General features: G+C 39.8%; 1 protein-coding gene, 1 long non-coding RNA gene and 1 pseudogene across 2 annotated transcripts; 2 read left to right on the top strand and 1 right to left on the bottom strand.

Annotated features, from left to right (window-relative positions):
- The first annotated feature begins 381 nt into the window (after positions 1 to 381).
- Positions 382 to 6292, top strand: LOC121992021. The gene is made up of 6 exons (XR_006114800.1): positions 382 to 865; positions 1082 to 1185; positions 3600 to 3691; positions 3845 to 3903; positions 3989 to 4063; positions 4162 to 6292. It is a non-coding gene; the product is annotated as an uncharacterized LOC121992021 (long non-coding RNA).
- A 3650-nt stretch (positions 6293 to 9942) lies between these two features.
- Positions 9943 to 11968, top strand: LOC121990775 (annotated as a pseudogene).
- Positions 11969 to 13643: 1675 nt separating this feature from the next.
- LOC121992020 (GTP-binding protein YPTM2-like) lies at positions 13644 to 18338 on the bottom strand. The gene is made up of 8 exons (XM_042546131.1): positions 17548 to 18338; positions 15942 to 16014; positions 14914 to 14961; positions 14789 to 14836; positions 14476 to 14547; positions 14238 to 14393; positions 13966 to 14069; positions 13644 to 13877 (listed from the first exon to the last, which is right to left on the bottom strand). The coding sequence occupies exons 1-8, from the start codon at positions 17799 to 17801 to the stop codon at positions 13781 to 13783; spliced, it is 852 nt and encodes a 283-aa protein (XP_042402065.1). The 5' UTR covers positions 17802 to 18338; the 3' UTR covers positions 13644 to 13780.
- Between the last annotated feature and the right edge of the window lie 9227 nt (positions 18339 to 27565).

Raw genomic sequence — 27565 nt, 5'->3', positions numbered from 1 at the left:
TATATAGAAGGTAGGTGCTTCTACAAGGTTACAAGCTTAACATGCCCATGTCAATCATAAGCATGCTACCAAATATAAAAATATTAGATGAAACATATACACTTTATTTTGTCATAACAGAGATTGTGAAGAGCATTCAAGCCTTAAAGGATTCTCCTTTATGCAATGTTGCAATAGTTCATTTTCAAGTCTTCTTTTCTTTAACCTTTGCCTGCAGTGGTGAGACAGTTATTGATGAAAGGAAAATCAGAATAAAACCTTTGCCTGCACCTTCGGTAGCTGATGCAACTCCTACAACAATCTCATTAGATCTTCCAGTTTCTGATGTTGGGTTGACTCTGAGAGGGTTAGTTGAAGTTAACAAGCACCGATTGATATTTATTTCTTTGTTACCGAGAAGTGCATATTTTTTATATTATTTCTTCCTTTGAGTAAAAACAAGATTAAGTTTCTGGATTTTCTTCATCCTTTTGTGTCAGTAATTTGCAATTAGTTTTTCTGTGCAAATTCAGTTTGATCCTTTTCCCACTAAGTTTATACGTTTTTGTTGGAAAATGTATATCTTAACAACTTACGGCATGACATCTTTTCTCACTAACTTGTTTTCTTTCAGCCGAAACTCTAACAGCTGGGAATCCTATCTCGATCCTACATTTATGTCATTAATTAAGGATCCTGACCAGAGTAGGATAGAGCAACAGGAAAGGGTGCCCAAACACAAAGTGGTTTCAATTGTGCCAAGCTTCTTGGATGGTGACCTTAGTGGCCCACCATTCTCTGCTGCTGAAGAGTAATCTCTCCATTCAAGATATCTTGCCAAAGCATATTCTCTTAATCTCACAGATATCGCTGAAATGAAGATAATGTGAGTATCTTATTAAAATTGAAAGTATATGCAACTACATTTGTGTCTGTTTTTTTTTTCAAATTTTTTTATTGTTCCAGATATAGGTTTACAACACTCATTACTGAACTGAGTGGGCTATGCTCAAGCATTTAATGTATGATGGCCTTTACAACTATATAACAATGTGGAACTGATGTTTCAGTTAACAATTTTTTGTTCTTTCATCAATTTCAGCTAGTGGTGTGGACAGTGAGTGAAGGCCGGTCATGGTTGTTATAGGAGCTCATTTTCTTTTGCGGTGCCTTGATTTGGAGCGTTTTGTGCTGTATGTTGTAAAGGTATGCAAGTAGTATCTTATTCTTTCTTCTTTGTTATGCTTGTTTTCCAACTTCATATTAGGGTTGTAAACGAGCCGAGCTGAGCCGAATAGTAAGAGGCTTGTGCTTGGGCTCAGTTCATTATCCCTAAGCTTGAGCTCGACTCAAATTCGATTCGAGCTTTAGTTCTTAAGCTCGAATTCGATTCGAGCTTTAGTTCTTAAGCTCGAATTCGATTCGAGCTTTAGTTCTTAGGCTCGAGTTCGGCTCGAAAAAAATTCGTTTAAAAATTAAACGAGCTTAGTTCGAGCTCGCTTAAGATAATTAGTTATAATAATTAATTATATATATATATATATATATATAATAAGATAAACAAGTCTCTTAACAAACGTGTTTGCGAGCATCTTAATAAACACGTTCGTGAGCCTCTAAACGAACATATTTGCGAGTTCACGAACCAAATATCGTTAAGCTAGAGCTTAACTCGATAATGTTTTCGACCTCGAAATCAGGCTCAAGCTCGGCTCGTTAACTTAATCGAACAAACTGGAATAAGCTTTTTTTCGAGCCGAGACCTGAATAGTAGCTTATGAGTAGCTTGACTCGTTTAGACCCCTATTTCATATTATGACCATGCAAATTTTAGGTAATGATCCTATATTTTTCATGAAAGTAAACAATCAACATATATTAACTTAGTATACTCAGTCTGGTTCACCATTTTAGTTAAAATGTTGTCAAGGGCTTTTTAGTTAAAATTTTTATAATTCAGCAACATAACTGGGATGAAATTGCGGCAAATGTTGGATTTGCTTCACCCCTTAACCCTCTGTTTGGATGGAGTGAGGGAAGGTTCATTAACGGAAGGAGAAAGGAGGGGAAGGAAGGGGAAGTGAGGGAAAGTAAAGTATTTAACTTCTCCTTGTTTGGGAGGGAGGGAAGGTTCATTAACGTAACATGTGTTATTTTGTTTGGAAGGAAAGGAAGGGGAATGAAGGTTAAATAGATAAAGTTACAAAAATATCCTTACTTTTTAAATTAGAAAATTTTCATAATATTAATATTTATTTTATAAATATAAATTATATATTTTAAATAATAAAATTATTTTTTTATATTATCATTTAAATTAGTTATTTTTTTAATAAAAATTAATTTTCTTATACTATTCAAAACAATGAATTACCGATGATCAAGTAATTAAATGAGAAATAATGAAAATAATGATTTTAGAAATCTTAAATAAAAAAATTTGAAAGATAAAGCTGATAACGAGAATTTCTATTCTTTAAAAATTTATTAAATTTTGATGAAAAAATTAAAAAATAGTAGATATCCTCTTAAATTTTGACGACAAAAATGGTTTTTCCCTTCGATTCAGTTAGAAGACGTGTCGGATCTCCTCCTCTAATAATCTCGCAGCAAGCGAGCTGTGAAGAAGGCGAGGAAATTGAACTCCGGCGACATAGCAAAATTAGAACTTAGAACATTTCTTAAACTATTAAGAACAGGGATAAAATTGGAATAATTTTTTTTTTGATTTTCCTTCCCCTTCCTTACACCCCAATTCGGGGTGTAAGAAAATCTCTCTTTCCATGGGTAACAAAGGTTAAAGCTTACCCTTCCTTACCTTTCCTTCCCTTTCCTCACTCCTTCCCAAACGAGGTTTAAAATTTCCCTTCCCCTTATTTCCCCTTCCTTCCCCTTCCCTCACCTCCTCCCCAACTGACCATAACTCTCACGTTGGTCTAAAACCTAATTACATCACAGCCTTTGTGATTCTTTTGTCTAACATCTTGCTGGAGCTATATTTGATGAGTGAAGTTGAAGTGTTAACCATATTGTTGTTGCTAACCTCTGCTGCTCATCATGTAAACTAACTTAGAATTTTCTTTTATGATAATGAACTTAATCCCTTATCATCAACACAATTATATTTGAAAGTTCACTTTCATTAATATTTTAAACATATAGTTCTTGTGATCCATGTAGCAAAAAGCTATTTAGTTGCTCTCCCGCGCCAAGCCGTATTTAGGTCAACACGGAGAGGGTAAATCACGGATGACTACTAGTCATTAATGTAAGTGGCCAAGGAATGTTCGGACGCGTCGAGTTTCAATCCCAAGACCTCATGTGGTAACACCCTATGTCTCAACCACCTCACCGTCCCGAGGGGACTATAGTTCTTGTGATCCATGCAATGAGATCTAGAAGTTTACTTTTAGTAATTTAAAACATTTAGTCTTATTTTTCTTACTCAATGATGTACATCTAAAAATTATTTAGTGTTATCAACATCTTCGTAAATTAATGAAAGATTGTTAAATAGACTCTATGAGTCCATCCAATTGTGTGCTAACATGAGAATTCTTTCCATACTTATTTCCATCGTCCTTAATATCGTTAAGGCTAACAGTTTAATTATCTAACAGGAGTTTGAACCCTTGATTCAGAAGCCATACAGCATTATTTACATTCACTCCGCAGCCTCTTTGCAACCGTATTGGTATTTGATTTGTTGAAGGTAAAAAATGCAACAAGATTTTTGTAACAAAAAACCGAAGAGATTTCTTTATTAAGTTTGAATATCTCAACTATGCTTGCTAGCGAATTGATGCGCAATACAGAAAAGGATCTTGTTGACATACATTTAACATGAAGTTGTTTATGGACGCAGACAACCGGATGAAGTGATTGCAACAGATATTGGGTTGGAAGCACAAGGGAAATTTGCACGTATATATTCCGAATAAACCATTCAGATTTCCAGTCGAAACAATTTATTCCTTTGCTCAATCATATGTTCATGTTCATCTTGTAGGCTATATATGTTTTGCATCCGACACTGGGATTGAGGGCAGCAATCTTCTCCCTGCAGCTTTTGGTGGACGGCGAGGTGCACAAACTAACTCCCATTGTAGTAGTTAGCTACGATACCTCGTCGGGGTCGGTCTTTGCTCTGTTTATTATTATTATTTTTTGTATGATTCGTAGGTGATATGAGGTATAATGGAGGGTCCTAGTAACACGGGAGGCTAATAATCAAGGTGATGAGGTGGTCAAAAGTTAAGGAGAGGTGGTAGTCAAGGTTGGAAAGCTCTTGCTAACTTGGTCCAAAAAGGGAAGCAACAATCAAAGCCGGAAATTTCCTTTGGGACTCGGCTCTCTCATCTCAGTCATAAGTATGCCTCTCGATATGCTCTCAGTCGGCTTCTTAGATGTCGGGCCCATAGGGCTCAGTCCTTTCATTTCTTTTGGACACCATACCAATCTACTTCTGATCGGCTTCTTAGCTAGTCGGGTCCTAGGACTCAGTCCCCTCATTTCTTTAGGGTACCGTCTTAGGCTACTCTTGATCGACTTCTTAGCTGGTTGGAGCTTAGGGGTCAATCCTCTCATTTCTTCTCAGCACCATCTCAGGTTACTCTTGGTCGACTTCTTAGCTGGTCGAGTCCTTAAGACTCAATCCTCTCATTTCTCCTTGGCATCGTCCCAGTCTACTCTTGATCTGTCCTAACATCGGTCAAACTATTGTCAGGGGATAACATTGTAATGGAATTATAATAACTTGTTAGACAATAACGGTTATTCGTTAGCGAATATTTTGATACTTTGTCACATGTATAACACGGAATCTTCCTTTACCTAATGAGAATTCATCGTACTTCATCCATCTTCTCACGTACCTTAATACACAACATTCTTTGATGCTTCATTATTGCGGAGGTTATAAAAGGTAGTATAAAAAGGGAGGTCCTCAACGTTAGCCAGGTACACAGACATATGCATTTACTACAATACTAATTGTCATCTTCTTTCTGCACTTTTTGCTTTGTGGTGCTCCTGACTTGAGCGTAGGGGGACTTGTGCTAGGGACCTCTTCTTTAATTTGTGCTTTAACACTTCCGTGGGATCTCTCTGCGTGTGTGCAGGCTCGTGGGTATTATTGGCAGCCCTCATTCACACGCCCACTTCGTTGAAAGGTGAAAAGCCTGCAACGCTCTTGCAAGTCCTAGATCTAGGTCATCTTTTTGTCAACATCCTTATCCTCATCACAAGCTCCCCACATCTGACTCAGCTTTCGAACAAGATCAAATTTGGTGTTATCTGTGAGAATCTCTCTGCTTGATTTGCAACATTAAGATGGATGACGTCGGAAAACTCTCTACCATCACCATGATCCCAGAGGATATTGACAAACATATGGTCATCACAACGCAGAAGGAAAGATGGGATTTAGGCATTGTCGATCGAGGCATTCGAAGCTTATGGTTCCTGACAAGACCTTTATTCTCCATATTCTCAGGCGGTACAAGTGTTGGATTCTTATCATATTATAGTCTCCCCCTTCACTTCACGGGTATTCAGGAGTTGAAGTATCGAGACAGATCCTCAGTCAGTCAACAAGTTAATTTTTCTATTATATTTTCTCTTTTGGTCATAGGATTTGTTACAGCTCCTTGATCAAAGAGTAAGGGTCACACTCCATGATAAAAGACTAGGGTCCTAGATGATCAGACACTAGGGACAGCTATACGATCAGACACTAGGGCATAGCTCCCCGATTAGAGACTAAAGGTATAGTTCCTCGATCAAACACTAGGGGTACAATTCTCTGATCCGACACTAGAGGCACAACTCCTCGATCAGATACTTGCGGTACAACTTCTCGATTAGGATCTAGGGGCCTCACTCTCCGATTATGGGCTAGGGGCTTCACTCTTCAATTTCTGGTTAGGGATCTCACTCTCCGATTATGGACTAGAGGCTCAGCTCCCCGATCAAGTGTGCTACGAGGTTTGCTCCCTCATATTGCTAAGAGCTTTGTTTTCACTACATCAGAGCCTAACCTCCTTCGTTCGGGGTCGAGTTATCTCCACTAGTATCAGACCATAGCATCGCCACTGGTCTTGGACCAGAGTATCTCCATTGGTCTGGCAGAGTATCACCATCGGTTTTGAATCGGTGTATTGTCATTGGTCTTAGACTAGAGTATCTCTATCGGTATATCCTCTTCAGGGCTCAACCTCTCCTATTTAGGGTTGAGCTATCTCCATTGGTCTTGGACCAGAGTATCGTTATCAGTCTTGGACTGAAGTATTACCACTAGTTTGAGACTAGAGTATTTCTATTGGTATGCCCTCTTTAAGGCTTAACCTCCTGCGTTCGGGGTCAAGCTCTCTCCACTAGTCTCAGACCAGAGTATTGACATCGTTATCGAATCGGAGTATTGTCATTGGTCTCGAATCAGAGTATCTCAAACGATATGTCCTTTTCAAGGCTCAACCTCCCCTGTTCGGGGTCGATCTATCTCCACTGGTCTCGGACTAGAGTATCGTCACTGGGCTCGGTCCAGAGTATCCCAAGGGCTCTACTCCCGTTCGCCTTCGATCTCTCGGGATTGCTCACGAGCTCCGCTCCCGTTCGCCTTCGATCCCACGAGCTTCGTGCTCGTTCGATTCATGGGATCCACTCTCGCTTGTCTCTCGGGCTCCACTTTCGCTTGGCTCACGGACTTCGTTCTTGTTTGCCATTGATCTTTGGGGATTCGTTCCCATTGAGCTCACGGGCTCCGCTCTCGTTCGCCTTCGATCCCACGGGCCTCTCTCTCATTCGATTCATGGGATCCACTCTCGCTTAGCTCTCGAGCTCCATGCCCGCTTAGCTTACGAGCTTCGCTCTCGTTCACCTTTGATCTCATAGGCTCTGTGCTCACTTAGTTCATGGGATTCACTCTCGTTTAGTTCACGGGCTCTGCTCTTGTTCGCCTTGATATATGGGTTCTATTCCCGCTCTTGTTTGACTCACGGGCCTTGCTCCCGTTTGTGCTTGATCCATGGGCTTTGTACTTGTTCACTTTTGATCACTCGGGCTCCATGCCCACTCAACTCTCGAGCTTTACTCCCGCTCTCGTTCCGCTCACGACCTTTGCACCCACTTGATTCATGGGCTCCACGACGATTCACTTTCTATTTCATGGGCTCCACGCCTGTCCAGCACACGGTCTCCGCACCTGCTTGACTCACGGCCTCTGCTCCCGCTCTTGTCTTACTCACGGGATTCACTCTCGTTCACCCTCGATCAATCCGCTCCACCCTTGTTAGCTTTCGATCTCTCGGGTTTCGTGCCCACTCAGCTCTCGGGCTCCGCTCCCGCTCCCGCTCCCATTCGCTCACGGGCCCCATGCCCACATGATTCACGGGCTCTGCTCTTATTCGCTTTCTATTTCATGGGCTTAGTGCTCGTCCGATATACGGGCTTTGCTCTTGCTTTTGTTTGACTAATGGGCATCGTTCCCGTTCGTGCTCAATCCACGGGCTCTGCTTTACTTCGCTTTTGATCTCACGAGCTTCGCGCCTGCTTAGCTTACGACCTTCGCTCTCATTTGGCTAGGGCTGTAAATGAGCTGAGCTGAGTCAAACAATAAGAGGCTCGATCTTGGTTTAGTTCTTAAGCTCGAGCTCGGCTCATAATAAAATTAAATAGCTTAAGTTCGGCTCCAGCTCGACTAAAAAAAAGCTCGTTTAAAAATTAAACGAGCCTAATTCGAGCTCATTTAAGATAATTAATTATAATAATTAATAATATATTATTATAATTATTATTTGTGATATTTAATTATATATATAAGATAAACAAGTCTCTTAACGAGCATGATCGCGAGCCTCTTAATGAACATGTTCGTGAGCATTTAAATGAACATGTTCGTGAGCTCACGAACCAAATAATGTTAAGGCTCACGAACCAAATAATGTTAAGGTCGAGCTAGGCTCGATAATGTTTTCGAGCTTGAAATCAGGCTCGAGCTAGGCTCGATAATATTTTCGAGCTTGAAACCAGGCTCGAGCTCAGCTTGTTGACTTAATCGAATGAACTCGAACGAATTTTTTTGAATCGAGACCTGAATAGCCCACGAGTGGCTTGACTTGTTTACATTCTTATGTTCGGCTCACGACATCCGCGCCCTTTGATCTGTTGAGCTCCACTTTTTCCGGGTCAGCTACTGTCGATCGGACAGGCCCTCGACGAGCCCACTTCTCGATTCTGTCGGACCTCCACATCGCTCGCCTAACTGGTCGCTTTTTCGGTACTCGCCATTCCATTGGCACTCGCCTTATTCATTACTCGGTTGATACTCGTCTCACTTGTCGTCTGGTCAGCTCATGCTTTACTCGCTGCTCTACTTGTCATCCGCTAGGCCGCTGCAAGGGCGTTTGCTCGGTAATCACCTGATCACCTGCTTGGCATTTGCTTGATCGTTTGCTCGGCATTCGCTCAATCGCCCGCTCGACATTCGCCTGATCGCCGCTTGGCATTTGTTCGATTGCTCGCCCGACATTCGCCTGATCGCTCTTCTCAGCATCCGCTAGGCCGTCTCATCCGCTAGGCCGTTGCAAGGCTGTCTGCTCGGTAATCACCCGATCGCCCGCTTGGCATTTGCTCGACATTCACTCGGCATTCGCTTGATCCATCGCTCGACATTCGCCCAATCGCCCGCTTGGCATTCGCTCGATTGCCCGCCTGGCATTCACCTGATTGTGCTTCTGAGCATCCGCTAGGCCTCTGCTAGGATGTTTGCTCGGCATTTACCCACTCGACACTCGCTTGATTGCTCGCTGGACATTTACCCACTTGACATTCGCTCGATCATTTGCTCGACATTCGCTCGATTGCTTGCTCGGTATCTGCTCGATACTATTTTTCATTGCTCGCTTGGCATCGCTACCGTCGTTCGATCGACACTACTACCGTCGCTCGCTCTACACTGCTTACGTCGTTCGTTCGATATCACCACAGTTAATGGTTTGACGTTATACGATGAGCTCGGGGATCTGACTTTGTACTTGGGAGTGATTTAACATTTGCGATGGACTATCTAGTCTATCGGACTCGTGTCTCCTTTGATTAGAGTTGAAGGGGAGGTTTATGATGCGATGATATGGAGATGAAGACAAGTGGGCAAATGGGGGCATTTTGGTCATTTTATTATTTTTGGCTTTTTGAGGGGTTGGGAGGCTTCTATGAAGAGGGTCGGGGCTGGGGTTTTTGCGTTGCCTAAGGGACACCGTCGCCAAGCACGCATGTTGTTGCCTCTGGTGTCCCTTCTAGTTTCAACTTCCTCCCTCTAACGCCCCACCCTCCGAAGCCGCCTATCATGCACACTTCCTCCCCTCACGCCGATAGCTTTGTCGCCTTCTGCCATCGTACACCGGCCACACCTTCGTTGCCGGCCATGAGTAGCCACGATCATCTCGTGCCACCACTCTCCTCCATTTGCCTTTGCACACCAACCACCTCCCGTGGCTCAGACAGCAGCCGCTAGTGCTGCTGTCGGTGCCCCAGCACAGATCCGGCAGATCGGCATAGTTTTTGTTGCCGGAGCAATCTCCTCCCCCCTCTTCGTCGTTGTCCTCGTGCCACAGTCAGCCGACGCCACCCTCACGCCTCGCGGGGTCAGCTCCTTCATCTCTCTCACGCGTACAACCGTCTACCGGCTGACTCCGCAACCCTGTGCCACCTACTTCGTTTGGCTCCTTGTGGTTTACTATGTTCGGCCTTCAAGCCGTCCGGCCTACGAGCCGTTGTTATATCCTGGCCTACGGGTCGCTCTCATGTTCCGATCTTTGAGCCATTCTTATATTCTAGCCTGCGAGCAGCTACTCTGTTTCGGCCTTTGAGCTGCTATTGTATTCCGGTTTACGTGCTGCTGTCATATTTTAGTTTGTGTGTCGTTGTCATATTTCAGCATGTGTGTCGCTGTCGTATTTAAGCTCCATGCCGTTCTCCAGCTTTGTGCCACCCTTCAGCTTCGCGTCATCGCCTCCTGCTCTGTGCTGCTTTCGATCCACTCTTGTAGGCTTGGTATATTTTAGTTTTAGTCTTTATGTTCTTCATTACAGTACTCTTTATTTTCTTCATTTCTATCACAAGAAATTGACTTGAGCGTCGGAGGCCAGACTAGGCAACTCCCGTTTTGTTTTCTAACAATCTTATTGGTACCGTTGACCGAAGACTTTCGAACACCTTTGGTCCTTCTCTTTTTTGAGGGTCACTCAGTCGACAGGAAATATCTCATCACCCTCCTCTTCTTCCAGGTCATGGTGACTCGATCAATATTTTAGTCACATCATCAATGGTCCACCCTTCTTAATTCCGGACAGGATCAATAGGTATAGAAATGATAATCCCAGTTAGTTTCATTGACAATCTTTGGGGTAACAACCCGACTCCATGAAAGTTTTTCATCGGCCATCAGGATAAATCGGGAAGCGTGCGTGATGGGCAGCCCAAAAGTCTAATATCTTTTGATTACGACCTCTATTTGAAGAAAATTTTTATAAATATATCATAGTTGATCTAGGTATTTGGATGTCAACTTGAATATCTCATCATGACATTATGTACCCCTGGGATGGATCAATAGGTATGGAAGAAAGTTGCGTATGTGGTTCGACTCCTTCAATTGTTCATATATGTTCCTTGAGAGCAGTTGACCATCCCTGACGTGGTCTTCCAGTGAGAGCCTTGGATGACTCCATTTTGTTTTCGAATTACAAATAGAAAATCTGATCGATCGATGAACATATTTTTGCAGGCACGACCGCGGAATAAATGGAGGGAAAGGCTTCATCGTCGATCCAAGAACAAAATATATCTATCAGAGAGCCTGCATGATCGCAGTTGGTTGATTATACCTTCTGTTCGATCTCGTATATAAATTTTGGCGGAAGAAATTAATTGGATTTATTATTATTTTTTTTCGTGTACAACAGACTCGTCGCTCGAGTGCTATAATTTTTTTTATATCTATTTTTCATCATAAAAAATCATTTTAATGATACTTAAGGTTAATTATTGTTTTAATTTTTGCCACGTATAAATATTTTGGGAGTGGGCCCAGACGCCAGTTGCTCTTGAAGACCACGTCGCAAGGACTCCACCCACCTACCACACCGCACGCTGCTGCTCCTCCTCCTCCTCCTCCTCCTCCTCGACTTCTCTCCCCGCTGAGAACTCCCTCGACGGACCCATCGACCGGAAATTCGACCTCCTCCTCCGCACACCGGCGTCCGCATCCTAGGCGAACTCGTTCTCCCCGTCAACCACTGCCTCTTTTACTTCCCCGGCGCCCCAAATCCGCCCTCCGCCGCGTGGTCGGCCACACGCAGGCACTCTCCCACTGCCGTCGGAGCTTAGAAGCGCTCAATCTCGAAGTCGACGAGGTCGCCAGCGCTGCAGACGCCGCCCGCTTCGTGGCGGAGAACCGCGTCGCCGACACAGCGGTGATCGGTAGCCGGATAGCCGGATAGCCGCATGCGAGTTTGGGCTGCGGGTGCCGGATCCCAATTTCCAGGACCGCCAACTGGGCGGAGACTTCAATCGATTCCTCAAGCTCGGACTCTCCGCCGTGGCGGAGCACAAGACCACCTTAGCCTTCGTGCTCCACAGGGGACCGTCAAATCTGTCCCCGGCGATGTGGATCTTCGAGAGCCACGGCGTGAGTGGCGCGCGTCGACCACCGGCTGAACCGCAAGAGGCCGCTCCGCATAGTGGACCGTGCCGGAGGGAAGGTGGCGTACCTGGACTATCTATGTTTACGTTAGAGTGTGGATGAGGAAAGTAAAGGAATCAACGATATAAAGTTAACTTTGGAGGAAGAGAAAAGAAAGGATGAAGAAACTTTTTTCTTTGCACACTTGTTTACCTTGACAGAGGAAGGTGAATACTTATGATGTAATTTTGTAAATAAAAAAGGGTGCATGCGTCATTTTTTGGGTACATAGTGTAATTTTGTGAGTTAAAAAGGCTACCTGCGTCATTTTTTTTTATATATGGTGTAATTTTGTGAATGCAAAAGGGGTACATGCGTCATTTTTTTTTTCCATCCGCTACTTTCCGTCCGATTTTGCGATGATCGATTTTGGCTGCGGTGATCGATTTTGGCTCTAAAATTATCCGCTGATGGATTGTGTTACTTCTCCTTCGGAAAATTTTAATGAAGTAAACGACAGAAAAATTTTCACCGTGAAAACTTTTCTTTAATTTTACTTTCAACTTTCCCAAGTAAATAGACCCTGCGTCTTTGTGATGGATGCGGAAGGGAGCACATCGGACGCTGCCGTCAAGACCGCCATCGCGCGTTGACGGAGATGCCGCTTTCGCCCGTGTGCTCGGTAGCTACCCAGCACGTGCCACTCACGTTGACGAGTCAAATTAATTTTAGGCCTTAATTTTATTTCTCCGCGTATGGACTATGGAGTTCAGTCCGCAAATACGCGTCTTCTGTTACTCGTAAGAGGGCAATTATCAGAAAATGATCTTACATTCCAAAATGTATGATAATTAAGTCCTTTAATTATTCAAAACAAAAATATTTTTTTATTATAAAATCATTTGGGACCGCTAGCTAGAATTTATGAAATTATTTAAAAAAAACTAATTTAATAAAAAAAATTCATCCTTTTAAAAGTCTTATTTTAAGAATATTTATTTATATTATATAATATAGATATTCAAGTAACTGGCCGCGTTTTGGAGGAGAATATTCTAGAAAAAATAGAAAGGGCAAAAAATGGAAAACGTTGACTTACCTTGAACTCGAATAAAAGTCCAACGAGAATACACCTTTATTTGTTTGGAGTGAAATATATGACGCGAGCATCACAAATGCCGCACCAAAACATTAAAAAAAAAAAAAAAAAAACAAGATCCTTTAGAAATTGACAATGTTTTTAATTCGAGTACATCTAAGAGCATCCACAAAAATATGAACCCATTGTCGAATATTCGTTATAACAATCTATCTTTTTCACTCATATTTAGTTTAACGTTAATACTTATTATTCATAGATCTCACCGTCCATTCAATTATCTTAAAATTATATTATATTAAATAAATATATTTAAAATATATTTTAAAATATTTAAAATATTATTATTTTTTTAATAATAATCTTACTTTTAAAAAATAAATTTACTATTTTTTTTAAAAAATAATTTTTAATATATTTATTAAATAAAATAAAATTTCTTAATATTAATTTTAAATTTTAATTTTTTTAATAAATAAAATAAAAAACACGCAGCCGCCCACCCCACGTTGCTTGAATGCGATCAAAAAAAAAAAAAAAAAAATTCTCATTTTTAGGGGGCCGCTGGGTTGGCGGTTCCAACCTTTGCAGCTTGAATGCGATCAAAAAATTGAACGCGTTCAAACGGAGGGGTGTTATAACACCCCTTCGTAACGCTGATTAACACCATTCGGTGTTATTAACAGGTGGAAAAAATGAGCGTTACAGATGCTCTAAAGTCACCAACTTTAAATCCAACAAGGAAGAAGGGAAAAGAAAATCTAAGTCTCATCAAGTACCTTTTTTTTGTGTGCGCGTGTTTTTGATAGAACCTATGGGAATGAAAGTGAGATTCCAACGCTACTAGGTTTCTGTTAGGCTGTCCACTGCATTTGTTCAGGAAGATATCTTAAAGGAACGAGATAATTAATTATAACAGAAAATCTCCAATATTGTACAAACAACGACTAAATAACATGAAACGGGGGCATGAAATCATAATAACAGCAGATGATAATTTTTACATGCAACCATCAAAATGCTCAGGATGAGCAGCAGGTGCTCTTCTGATTCACCGGTTGTCCACGTATTTGTACTGTCGGTGGCCTGGCATTGTTTCCGGCTGGTTGGCTAGCCATCCTGCAAGCAGTGTTCTTGTCACACTACCAGAACATTCTAGAACAACGCGATGGAGGAAATTATAAAAGAAATCAACGTGAAATGTTACCTGTTCTTGATGGCAGTAGTCATGGCCATGAAGGCCTGCTCCACATTGGTAGCATTTTTCGCACTAGTCTCCACGAAAGGGATGCCGATCTCATCTGCGAACGCCTGCATTGGCAAAAACAAAAATAATTAATCGTTGTCACAGCAAAAGCTAGTGAAACAATTGAGGAATTATGACAAGTGGGTAATTCCTTGAGCAAGGCCAAAACATGTCAGATTTGGAGGAAGTCACTGCATCTAATTGAAGGTTAGTAGTATCGTGTGACAAATTACCTTGGCTATCTCGTAAGATACAACTTTATTTGCAGTAAGATCGCTTTTGTTGCCCACCAGAAGCTTGTTCACATTATCACTTGCATATCTGTCGATCTCATTTAGCCAAGTCTTCACATTATTGAAGCTCTCCTGGTCTGTCACATCATACACCACCTGTAAAAGTCAGATTATGAGAAGATGCTCTTCAATAAGATTAACGTGCAAAGAACATAGCATTTGTTCACATTTGACTTACAATGATGCCATGGGCACCTCGGTAATAGCTGCTTGTAATTGTTCTGAAACGCTCTTGCCCAGCAGTATCCCACTGCAACGAGACAAAACAATTATAGAAATAGCTGTCGGACACCCATAACAGATACTCATGAGTCTTGGTAGCATAGCAATCGATCATCTGATGATGATATGATATCCACAAGCCTTTTGCAATAAAGCAAACAACTTCCACATAGGGCACTTGAAGATTTCTTTTGCAGAGGCTTGTTCTATTTTTAGTGGCATAAATAGAAAATGAGTAACAGCTTGAAACAATTGGAAATAAAACTCACAATTTGAAGCTTAATGGTCTTCCCATCCTGCTCGACTGTGCGTATTTTCTGTAAGTAAGATATAAATCTTGTCAGGTTCTGTAATCTTTCACTGATTTTATGTATAAAGGAAAGAGATGGCTTACAAAATCAACTCCGATAGTACTTATGTAACTTTCCAGGTAGGAATCATCCTACGAAAAAAGAGGAAACGAAGTTAGCAAGATACACAAAATCTCCTTGCAGTAAAGATCTACTTCTGCTGTCTGCATTACTGTGATTCTCAGCAAGTGGAGAAATCACATCAGTAATTCCCGCATTAGGTGGAAGAGTGAGAGAGAGGGGGATGTGTTGAAAGAAAAAATGAGCAGCCAAAAGGGATGGCAATCTCTACTGCATGCAGCATGGCTTCCATCTCAGGAGTACAAAATGTGTACTTTCTCATTGCAAACAAGATACTTTGGGGAAAAAAAAAACATACTGCAAAAAACAAAATGATATAACTTCATTGTCCCATGATATAGATAAATTGTTATGGGCACCGAAACTATTGTCCTGTGTCACGATTTAGACCACACAAGAGTTACCAACTTTTATAGGTAAATCTTATAATAAATTAAAGTTAATTTATGAATAAAATTCGCAGCCAAGATATTCTATTATTTTATATGGAACAACTTTATGACTTAAGTATTATTATGATGATGTGAAAAACTAACATTGTATATAGAAATTGCACAATCGACCAAGAACAAATGCCATTTGCAGCAAATATGCTTTGCTTTCTCCAATAATTAGTATTTGCAAACATTGCTAATTGCAAATCAAGTCCCTAAGAGAAGGTTGTAGAAAATTAGGCAATATAAAATAAAAAAATTATAGCAAACCAAGCCATTAACACTCAAGTTGGACATGATTTCTAAAACTACACTTACAGACAAAACCAGCAAATTCCAATTCTCCATGATAAAACAGAGAATGTATGTAGGTGCCAAAACTATATTGAGATCAGCACTTAAACTGGATGCCTTATATAGGAGGATCATTTTCTAACAGCATTTCCAATGAATATAAGACAGAACAAGTCACAAATTTTAACAATCAACTCAAGATATGTTATTGCAACTGAAATGTAGGATATAATAATAAACAACTAATGCAAGTTGCATCTTACCGCAAATCTCAGGAGCAAACATGACTTTCCAACGCCTGAGTCTCCAATAAGCAAAAGTTTGAATAGATAGTCACTACAAAAATGAACATGCATTTAAGTTAGTTTTACACCAAAGGCATGTAACTATTATAGCTGTAAAAAGAATTTTAGCTTGGATAACTTGAAACCATTCGAACTGTGTTCAAAAAACACATAACCCAATCTGCCTGAAAAATTGTAGTTATTTGGCCTAGAGTTGGTCTCAATTATCAAGTTTTAGGAAATTAAGAAGGGACCAAGGCTCCCTTCTCAGCTGGAAAACTAACCCTGATCCCTGAACAAACCAAAATAGGCATCTATAGTTTTTGACCTGCATCTAACTTTCATAAAGGACAACTTTACTGAAATCAACCTAACTAGACCGATTTAGAATGCAAATCAGTTCTCAAATTTTGAATTGAACCATATTTATATTTAGGATAATCTGGTTCAAAAATGTGGGGTAGAGGCTAGTGAAATTTTTGAGAAGTTGGGAATTATATATTGTCTCTCCTTATAGGAGATTTTCTGTTATTCTCCCAATTACTCTCTCCTGATTCCTATCCTTTTCCTCCATTGTGGCTGCACCTCTATTGCCTCACAAGCACTGATGATGCTAGTTGACAGCAGCTATCTCTCCCTCTCCTTTTTATTCTATTAATCTTTCTCTCAACCTCATTCCGTCTCTTGTTTTGTTATCACGCAGTCATCAAAAGCCAAGAGAGAGAACAATGCCACTATTAGCCATCTCTGCCTTCTAATCCCTCTGTTTCTCTTTTCCTTTAAGTCCCTCTTGACTTTGCACTTGCGGGCGGCTGAAGCTGCAAGCATGACCTGAGCAATGGCAGTTGATTGTTTGGCCCGCATTTATCAAACCTTTTGAGATCTTTGAGCAAATTGGTGCAATAACCTATCAACTTGGTAAAAAGCAAGTTGATAGGTTAAGATACACATTACCTACCAAATTCTAAAATCTCTAACCAAAAATATACCAATAAGTTACTTGTACCGTATGATTTCAAGAAAGGTCCAGGAGATGTCATGCAGCAACCGTAGCAAAAAACCTCTCATTAACCTATTTGCACCATGAGAACTAACCAATCATCATATACGTGATATGGCAATCAACTGATACAATAACCTTCAAACACTATAGACCATGGAATATAAGTCATTTTGTTATCAAATTTAGATACATTTTTAACAATCATAGCAAGAATCAATCTGCTAATGAATCAACGATGAAAGGTAGAATATGAGGCATTCAATTCACAAAATGGAAGGACGACAATCACAATAACCGTTTCTCAAGTCCCTCTCCCTAGATCCGAAAGACACGCATGTCAACATCGTCTAATCTAAAGCCCAAGTCTGCAATAAAGATCAATAATCACGAAATATTGTATAATTCTATCAAGAAAACCGGGATCCGACTAATAGACAAGGGAAGTCATCTCTCCATAACCAGCAGAATCAACTTGCAATTCTAAGCCCCAGGATCTATGGCATTCAGCAAACAGAACTGTGATTCGAAAACGAAAAAAAAAAAAACACTAGCAGGATTAGGGTACTAAGATGCGTCACTTACTACTCCGGATTCATGGCGGACACAGGCAGTAGGCCGGCGGCTTTGCTCTTACTCAATACCTCTCCTGGAATTCGCGATTGAAGGCGCTTGCTCTTCTGCTTCGGTCGGCGAAACCCCCCAAAAATAGCAACGAGAGAGGAAGGACGGGGAGAAACGAGGAGGCTAGCGATTTCCGAGAGGTCTATAAATAGAGACGACGTGGTGGAGAGAGGGAGACCGACACGGCTCTGGAATCGACGGTTGAGATTTCTCATCACGGACGCCCGTCTGGCTGGCCTCCTGGCTCGAGCCGGACGAGTTGGACCGCCGGGCGAATACAAGGGATGAGATTTGAACAAGGACTAATGACACGCACCTGTGCTGGCCAATGAGAATTCAGTGTTTTGCGAAGGGGGAATTAAGGATCATCTTTAAATTATAAATATATTTCAGTTTTATAATGATTTTGGTTGGGGTTTTCTATTTCTAAGCTTCACTCATTTTGTTATATTTTACGTATTTGTATCACTATTTGATTCAGTCAGTGATAAAGAATTAAATGAAGTCCTCCATGAAATGTAATCTTATCTTTTATTTCTAATACTTTAATTATTAAGGAATTTTTTACCTTTGAGAATTTTCTCAGATAATATGCAAATGATCAGTTTGACTTTTTCCAGAATATCATAATCTATCGCCAAAAGAATATTTTTCATTTAGGAAGGCAAGGTAGGAATTAGGAGGAGTCTTAGCATGCAAGGATCCACTTCCTATGCATATAAAGGAACGCGGGAGAAAATTAAGGGAGTGTTTGGTATGCGCGTTTTTCATTTTTATTTTTTGGAAAACGTGCATTTTCTAAAAAACGGTGTTTGGTTTACGTTTTCCGCACACATTTTCTAAAAAATTGACTATCGTTTTCTAGAAAAACAGAGAATGACAAAAAGTCATTTTCTGTTTTCTAAAAAACGCGTATTTTTCAAAAAATGAAAATAAAAACGGTGCAAACCAAACGCATCCTAAGAGTGTTTCGGAGAGTTTTTATTTATTTAAAGATTATATTTATAAAAAATATTAAAAAATTAGTGAAAAGTTAAAGTATAAAATATTTGAAAATAAAAGTCGTTAGTGTGTTTAATGAATAATTATTTTCAAACTTAATTTTTAATTAAATGATAATAATATCTTTAAATTATATAAATTAATTTTTTAATTATCTAAATATAATTTTAATAGCTTATTTGTTTATATAATTATTATTATATTTTAAATATTTATCAAAATTATTATTTTTTTATAAAAAAAATATAAAATTAATAAAAATATATATATAAATACACAAAAATATGTATAAAAATTCTATAAATACAAAATATATAAAAATATAAAATATCATTTTAAAAGATAAAAATCTAGAAGTAGGATGGTAATTATATAAAATGATAAATTTATTAAGATTATAAATATGGTGATAATTATATAAAATGATTAATATATTAAGAATGTTAACTTTTAATTTTAATTTTAGACTCTATACAAAAAAGAAAAAAAAAATCAAATTCTTACTTGCAGTTTTTAATAAAAGTTACATAAGTTGAATGAGAAGTTGACATTTACAAGTGAGCTCCTTTCTGTCGAGCACGAATTCTTTGGTTCACAATTTACAGATCAGAAGATAATCTATTTTATAGTTTGGTCTATTTTAATAGACCTCATCACTTAAATAGATAGGATCTATCATAATCCATCAATCATGATCAGTAGACCGTTCCGCAACTAGAGGATATCATTTGCTTTCTGCCTAGTTTGACCTAATTTGGATCTTTGTTCCACATGCCTGATTTATTTCTTTATTTCCTTATCGGATTTTAATCTTTCTTTCTTGATGTCTTTTCAAAAAAATTGTTTCAGGACTGATGGCAATTTGCTTGCTCTTCCCGTTAATCTTCTCTTTGAAGTCTTGCTCGCTTCCAGGAATTTTGCTATCTAAGAGGTTTCATGTTCATTGGTGTCGGATCAAATGGGTCATCTTGTTTTCTTTTTTGTCTTGTTGATTCGTCTACGTAGTTTCCTTGGTCTGTTCATCGGTCAGATTGCTGAGGAGACGTTGACTTCTTCCTGTCTGATATCGAGCCATGCATTTGCTCATAATCTCACCAGCAACAAAATTTTTGTAAGGTCTCCTGCCTCTTTTGGTAGTCATCCTGTTCAAAAACGGTGAAGATAATTAGCTGAGAATATGATTCTACGGTTGAACGTGTGAAGATTCCGTTCTGCCTTACAAATTAAGAACGTCAGTGCCATGCCAGGGAAGAGATTTCAGGCGTTGGTCCTCCGATACTCAAGTTAGTTACCGGAATAATAGAAACTGTAGCAACAAGAGTGTGATCATAAATAACGCATACCTGCTCCGATATATGGACCCCCTTTATATAGTGGTCCTATAACGTACGTGCATGCTTCTCAAAGCACATGCACGTTTCCCTATCTTTCCTATGAAAAGACAAGTCAGAAAAGTGTCTCTAACATCATTCCTTAACAGGGCGTGCAATCCTCGACATGCCAGTAGAAGCTTCCATCGTGCGATTTGCCTGTTGACCATGTTCTACTGTTAGCAGTATCAACTTCCAGAAGGATACGATAAGCTAAGAAAGGATCCCATTGTTTGGCTGAGTGGGGGAACCGCTTGGTCGGGATCCCCCGCTCGATTGCTCTAGGATGTTCTTCTCCACGTTCGCTCGGATGGTAGGTTGTTCCTCGTACAGTTGGACAGGCGATTCAGTCAGACCAACCCTTATAGGGTCGTCACAGTAGCGAACATTTGTTCTTCTCTATTTAGTCGTTTGACAATCAGGTCGCTATCTATCGCCCGACTGGACGAACGATTTGGTCGAATGAGCATCTGGGCGGCACTATGATACTGGGCCCTTCTTTTGTTGAGCGGGTGGCCATGCCCAATCGGACCCTTCAGGCTTGATCGGGCCATTGTCACCCGCTTGGCCAACTTTGGTGACCCGACGATTCTATGCCTTTGACCTCTTTGACTTTGACCTCCACGTCGGCTGCTCTTCCCACCTTTGACATGTCCTTGGTGGGCTCCTTCTACCACCGCATCATAAGCCTTCCTCTCAAGTCTACTTGAAGAAGGTTGTAAGTCTGACTGACTAGACAAGCAGTGTCTTCAGCGACCTTTCCGCCCGATCGGACATTCTCGGTTTTAGACCCGTCGCTCGGCTCACACCTTCGCTGACAAGTAAAATGATCGAAGTAGTTGATGTTATATTACTTCATAGGTTTCGTTGTTTGATGAAGTAAAATAGGTATACAACTTTACAAATTTTGAATTCTGGTGCAGTAAAAGTTTAATTTTACTTCTGCATAATTTATCTTAGTTGAAGTATTTATTATTGTATTACTTTATCGTAATATAGCAATAATAGAGTATATTTTACTACAACAACAAAATCAATGTAGCGAAGTAATTTATACGAACTACTTTATAAATTTGATCAGTAGTGAAGTAAATAGTTTTTTTAACTACACCACTATTTAAATTTAGCGAAGTCTTGTTTGTCGTATTACTTCATCATTTATTTATAGTATCAAAGTAATTGACCATATTTTAATGCAATACAATTTTAATTGACAAAAATTTAGATTATAATATTTTACTACAATATAATATTTTTGCCACCAAAATTAAATAAATATATCACAAATATGTATCAAATATAATCCAAAAGTGTATTCATAAAAGACATGTTTAACTATAACCCAAAAACTTTTGTATCCAAAAATCTCTAAATACATGTCTAAAATTTATATCATAGTCTACACTTAGGTACCTACATAGAAATAGACGAATTCGCTTCATTCACTTTTGACTTCATCATACTGAGATTGATTGTAATACTGTTTATTTTTTTTATGCTGCAAACTGAAACATCAATAGAAGTTTGAGGATCAATAAAAAATGACTTAATATTTTATAAAGAAAATATTTCATAAAGAAGAAATTCACATTTCTCTCCAATTGTGGATCTTCATCCAAGACTATCTCTTTCATGTATTGTATCACACAATATCCACATTGAACACCACTATTTTGTTTAAGATTACCCTAATGAAATTGAAAATGTCATGCAAGAAGTCACAATCCAAATAATAAAAATTATTAATTGTTGTCTAAATGCATGGTCACAATACATACTGTCAATTGTTTAAAACCTGGTCCTTTTGAAATACCCCTTGATGCATTGTATATCTTGACCCCACTACATTGTAAACAATAGAAAATTATTTTTACAACCTATAATGAATTGAATGCATTCCAAATCAGTATAATCTACTACTTACTTTGTCACAATAGTTTGCCAAGCATAGTCTTGGTTCTTGTTACTCAAAGAGTCCAATAAATATATCATATTCTTATCTTCATTAATTATAGTCAAGATCCAATGGTACATGCACAAATGAAAATATAACATTGACTAGCATGTAGTAGGAATATATATGGAAAACAAGTCCAAACACTTGAGAAATTGGAGGATGACAAGAAGATTCTATACCACTTGAGAAATTAGAGGAAGATATTTATAATTCTGTTATAAGGAATATTCTCAAGGAACAAAAACATTTAAGTAGGGATGATATGGTTAACTCAAGGGGAGATAGAGTAGCTGAGTTTTTTATGCTTGGGGATCTCTTGAGAGAGTTAAAGCAGAATGATTCTTCCATTAGCTTCGGATGCCTTGCAAATTCATGTGCATTGGCTTTGTTGAATTAACACAACACTCATATGCATAGCTTAACATATTAAAACGTAACAACTTAACAATCTATTGACTGCATTGGTATGTCCATTGAAAACGAACATTAATAAAAATATACATTAATACAATCCTTAACTATAAAGACTTGTAAGCAAACAAACTATATTCCAAAGAATTACAAATGTAAACGAGCAAATAAAGTCTGTTCAATTTGTAAATACTTGGAACCATGACCTTAATAAAGAATTACTTGTAAGCAAACAAATTAATATTGCAGGTGTCAGCATACTTGGAGGTGTAAGCATATGTTGTTGTAAGATTTACTTGTTGAAAACGTGTAAGCAAACAAACCTTAATATTGCAGGTGTAAGCAAACAAACATTTCAAAAACTAATTTAATACTTTGGTATTTTGCAGGTGTAAGCAAACAAATATTAATATTGCAAGCAAACTTTAAAACGTGTAAGCAAACAAGCTTTAAAATGTGTAAGCAAACAAACTATAAAGACTTGTTGCAATCCTTAACACCATTACGTGCTACAATCCTTAACTATAAAGACTTATAAGCAAACAAATTATATTCCATAGAATTGCAAATGCAAATGAACAAATAACACTACACAATCAATAAATGCAGGAACTTGTAAATGCAAAAGAACAAACAACACTATACTTTAAGAGTTGCTACAATCCTTAATGTCTAACATCAAGCATTATCTAACATCAAGCATTATCACTCTTCTCTATAAGGATCGTCTTTAAGAAAAATTAAGGTCAAATCTAAATTTACCCCATGTAAACCAAAGAAAAGCATGTGAACAAAGCAAAGCATGTTGAAAATACTAGAGTTCATCAATAGTGCTAAGACAGACATCTCATAAGCACCAATAATCATCTTAAACTAATGAATCAGATTCCAGTACATATTGACACTGTTAATGATTCCATAGTAGTAAAAGGTCCAGCCACATTCATAGCTTTAGTTTGACATGGGAAAAACAAATTCCAAATTATTTGAATGCGATAAATCTTGAGAATGTTGAACAAAGAGTCTTGTGCTAGTGTAAGAACACATATAGCTTATTGAACCAAAGTTATGGGACTGATCTTATAATGAAAGGTTTCAAATCCCCTGGTATTAAACATACTAGCTTTTGATGATATATAAACTAGAAAGAAATAAAGAGATTGTTATTGAGATATGAACAAACATGCATTATGCCATCACTGCTAAGCTTGGATGTCTAAACACAAAGTAAAGCAGTATTTAAATAATTTAACTTTATAGCATGATCATTATGTTTGCTTTTAACAAATCCAGCCACCAGAAATGTGCAACTTACACTGGAATCACCATACAAGAACATTATGTCTATTTATGATAAATTGGAATGCATGAATTTTGTATAGCAAATATCCTTTCTACATGTAAGTACTTTACTTAGAAACAGAAGAAAAGATGATGAAACACAACTGGTTAAAATATATGAGAAATCCTATACTATAATCTTCACATAATAAGCCCAACTAAATGATCGAACCCTTAGTATAATGCCTTATTGAACAATGCATGTGAATAGTATACATGTTCAAGGAAATCATTATTAGAAAAAGCACGTGCCAACAGATGCATCATAAACATCACATACCTTTAGAGCACAATGTAATTAGTGTACCTATCGATCCTTTTGTATATCTTCTCATCGCCCCTTCGCTAGGCTTGAACTTGCCCTTGAGAGCCTCCTCTGCCCTCTTCAGCACCCACTCATGGATGACGCCCCTCCGCCAAGCTTGGACTTGCCCATGAGAGCCTCCTCTGCCCTCTTTAGCACTCACTCGCGGATGGCGAGTGCATCCTTGGAGAACTTGATCTTCATCTTGAGCGCAGCCAAGGCGCAACTGTCATGCTTGACCTAGATCTCCATGACAAATCAAACTGGAACAGGGAGCCAACCTTGGAGGAGGACGAAGAGAAGGAAAGCTCAACGAACTTCTTCATCGTTGGATCGGAAGACAAAATATCATCGATGGAGACTTCCTTGTTGGAGTCAACTTTTTTCTCTTGCGGATATTCTTTGTGTCCTTGGGCTTGCGGAAAAAATTGTAGAAATTGCTCATGTTGCATCTTCTTCCCGTGGACAAGAAACCTCAAAGAGGATGACCTATCAAAGGTTGATCTGCCGGCGACACTATAGAGATGAAGAACCCTAATGGCGTAGCAGAGAGGAAATGAAAGACGAGGATGGGAGATGGAAGAAACCTAGAGTGTAGAGAGGAACGGAAGTGAAGATGTCTCAAAGCAAAAGCTGTGCGTCGGGGAAAAACGAGAAGGCTGACCGTTGGGTAAAATGCGAATGCTTGAATCAGGGAAAAATGCCAAGGATTGCGTCGGGAGGATGTTGTGAAGTGCTTTCGGCGAAAAACAAATAAAACAAAGTAAAGGATGACTTAGGGTTTTAGCAGAGAATAGGTGGAAAAATAATAAATCCGTTCAACATAGGAAAAATTTTAACCAATTTAAAGTTATTACTTCATCATTTAGACATATCAATTTTATTTAATAACTTACTACTTCATTAAATATATATTACGAAGTAAAATATCAGATAGAATTAGAAGTGAGGTCCGTATTTTTTAACCTACGAAGTCTAAAATCATATTTACTGTATCAAATTTATTAGCGAAGTTGATTTTTGTATATTACTTCGTTATTACTAATTACTGAAGTAAACAGTGGCGAAGTCTATTACAGATTTTTACATAGTGTTAGAGTCGCAGCTCGATTTTGAGACGGAATGGTTACTCTTCAGTGAGCCACTCTATAACTATGTCTCCGCTCAGTCACTTCTTAATCTTCATAGTCCGCTCGGATGATCATGGGCAACACTTAGCGATTTTTCAATTTCCCGCAACTTCCTGTGGTGGGTGAGTGCCTCGTAATGGTCGTTGACGTCATTCTGATTTCTTGGAGATTGTGCAAATCTCCGGTCATTAATACCGAGCACGTAGCGCATGCCCTTTAATTAAACCTTATTAATGCTCCTCGTTACAGAACACCACATGTCCCACTTTCTGACATTGCACGTTTGATGTGACAGGCGGATGCCCGTGATTGATGTGATGATCACCTTTTCAAATTCAACGGTCAGATGGAGACTTCGTTTTCCGATGCCTTTGATCGGACGCCCTAGGACGGTCGTCACCAGGGTTTTTAAACCCTTACTCCCCTTCGTTTTCGATATTCCATAGTATCTTCGTCCTCGGGCCTATCTTTGGCTGATTTCCATCTTCTCTGCTCCTTGCCGACGATCCTCTTCCTTAGTAAGATTTTCTTCCTCTTCCTGTCTCCGTCTCTGCTTTTCATCAGTTTTTCATGGCTTGTTCTTCTCCTCCTTCTCTGCCCATCGCTAGACTGAGGTACACTTCTAAAGAATCCGACTTCAATGGCGACAAAGTCCTTTAGATGCAGATGACTTATGATATTCCTGATGACTACCAAATAACCGCCCCTACTGCATATGCATGGCCCCACACGTCGTCGAACGACTTCCTTACCTTTTTCAAAGACCAATTCTTGATCGGTTTGTGCATCCCGATCCATCCATTTTTCTCAGCAGTTTGTAGATACTTTCATATCCCTTTATCCCAATTAGTGCCGAGCTCTTTTAAGCTTCTGTGTGGGGTAGTAATCCTCTTCCGCCTGTATGGCATCCTGCTCGTCTCCCGCATATTTCATTACTTTTACTATCCCAAACTCTTTCAGGTGGATACTTTTCTTTTACAAGCCTGATCGGGCTTTGTATTTTTTGATAAAATGTCTTCTTCCAACAAGCATTAGAAGGACTATTACTTTTTTGTTCATCTTCCTGAGCGGCTATCATTCATGACCGGTTGGTAAATGGAGATGATGAAGCCTCCCTCCTTAGGCAAGTATCGTTGGGAGTCGGCCTATCTTGAGATGACCACTCATCTGGTCGGTCAGAAGTACCACATACACAAGTTGCTGCACGAAGGTATTCTATATGTTTTTGGACTAAGTACCCTCCGCTCATGGCTGCCTGGCTCACTAGATAAACTTTTTTTCCTATATCACCTTAGACTCTAATTGATTTCACTTTCGTTTTTACAGCAGAAGTCATGTTGAAGTCCATGCTGAGCGGAAAGTGCAAGCTCTCTGATGTTGAGATTAATGCTCATGGTGCGATCGAACTGGAAGGTCGCGGTCTCTTGCTAGTCAGCAGTTCGACTGACCGAATTGACGATGTGAGCCTGATGGCCGGAAGTAGCGCTGTCGCCACCACTGGGGAGCTTCCTTCCGAACATCCCACGATGGTCCTGGTGAATATACCGTCTGAATCAGTGTTGACCGAATCAGCAGGCTCTGGCGAGCCACTACTTTAGTGCCAGTGGAGGAAGAGACTTTGCTCAGAGGGTACCTTCAGTTTAGGAACCTTAACATCGGTGCTTATGGAAGTGCCTACCTCCCGACCCCCTCTAAGTGAGGCGAGAGTTCGTCTTCTGTTGTCCTCGAGAGGACGGTTGCTTTGTTGTGTCGCCTTCATCCGACCGGACTCTATCAGTGCTAGAGCTATCGGCCAGCCAGATTCTAGCACAGCCAATTTCCTTCCTCCCACCTTCGACCGATCTAGCGACCTCACTTTCCACCATCCGCTCCTTGAAGTCCCAATCTAAGGGCAAGGCTACTTTGGAGCCCACCGATTTGATCAGTCGTAGGCATGTTTTGGCTTTAATCCACTTGTCGGCTGATGCCTGGCATTCTCCAGATGATGATATTCCCCGAGCGCTCGAACATACAATCCGCATCCAAGGTCCTTTGACCAAGACCTGGGCCGATGCCAAGGACGGGGTGATGGCCATTCGCTCGGGGAGCTGGCTGATAGCTTTACTTTGAAATCCACTATGATAAGTTACTTTCCTCGAAAGTTCTCGTTTGCTTTTATTATGTCGTTCTGATTCTCCTTTATTGCAGTACTGGGTGGCGAGTTTGACGATGTGTCAGAGGTTGGCCTTTCTCGTGCACGAAAATAAGCTACTGCGGGCCCCGATCAAATCGGCAAGTGCGTCCCGAGCTGTCGTTGAAGCGCTCACTACTGACGTCGCTCAGCTAAAGGAGGATTTAGAAAGTCTTCTGAACAACTGGTGGGATCCGAGCGGGTGCTGTCGGCATAAAAGAATAAGAGCCAGGAGCAGGTCTAACAACTCGAGCGGCTCAACAAGCAGACCCGGGATTTTGACTCCAAGGTCAA

This window comes from Zingiber officinale, chromosome 6B (genome assembly GCF_018446385.1).
Source record: "Zingiber officinale cultivar Zhangliang chromosome 6B, Zo_v1.1, whole genome shotgun sequence".
NCBI lineage: Eukaryota > Viridiplantae > Streptophyta > Magnoliopsida > Zingiberales > Zingiberaceae > Zingiber > Zingiber officinale.
Note: the sequence above shows the minus strand (reverse complement) of the source record. Positions and strands in the feature narration are given on the sequence as shown.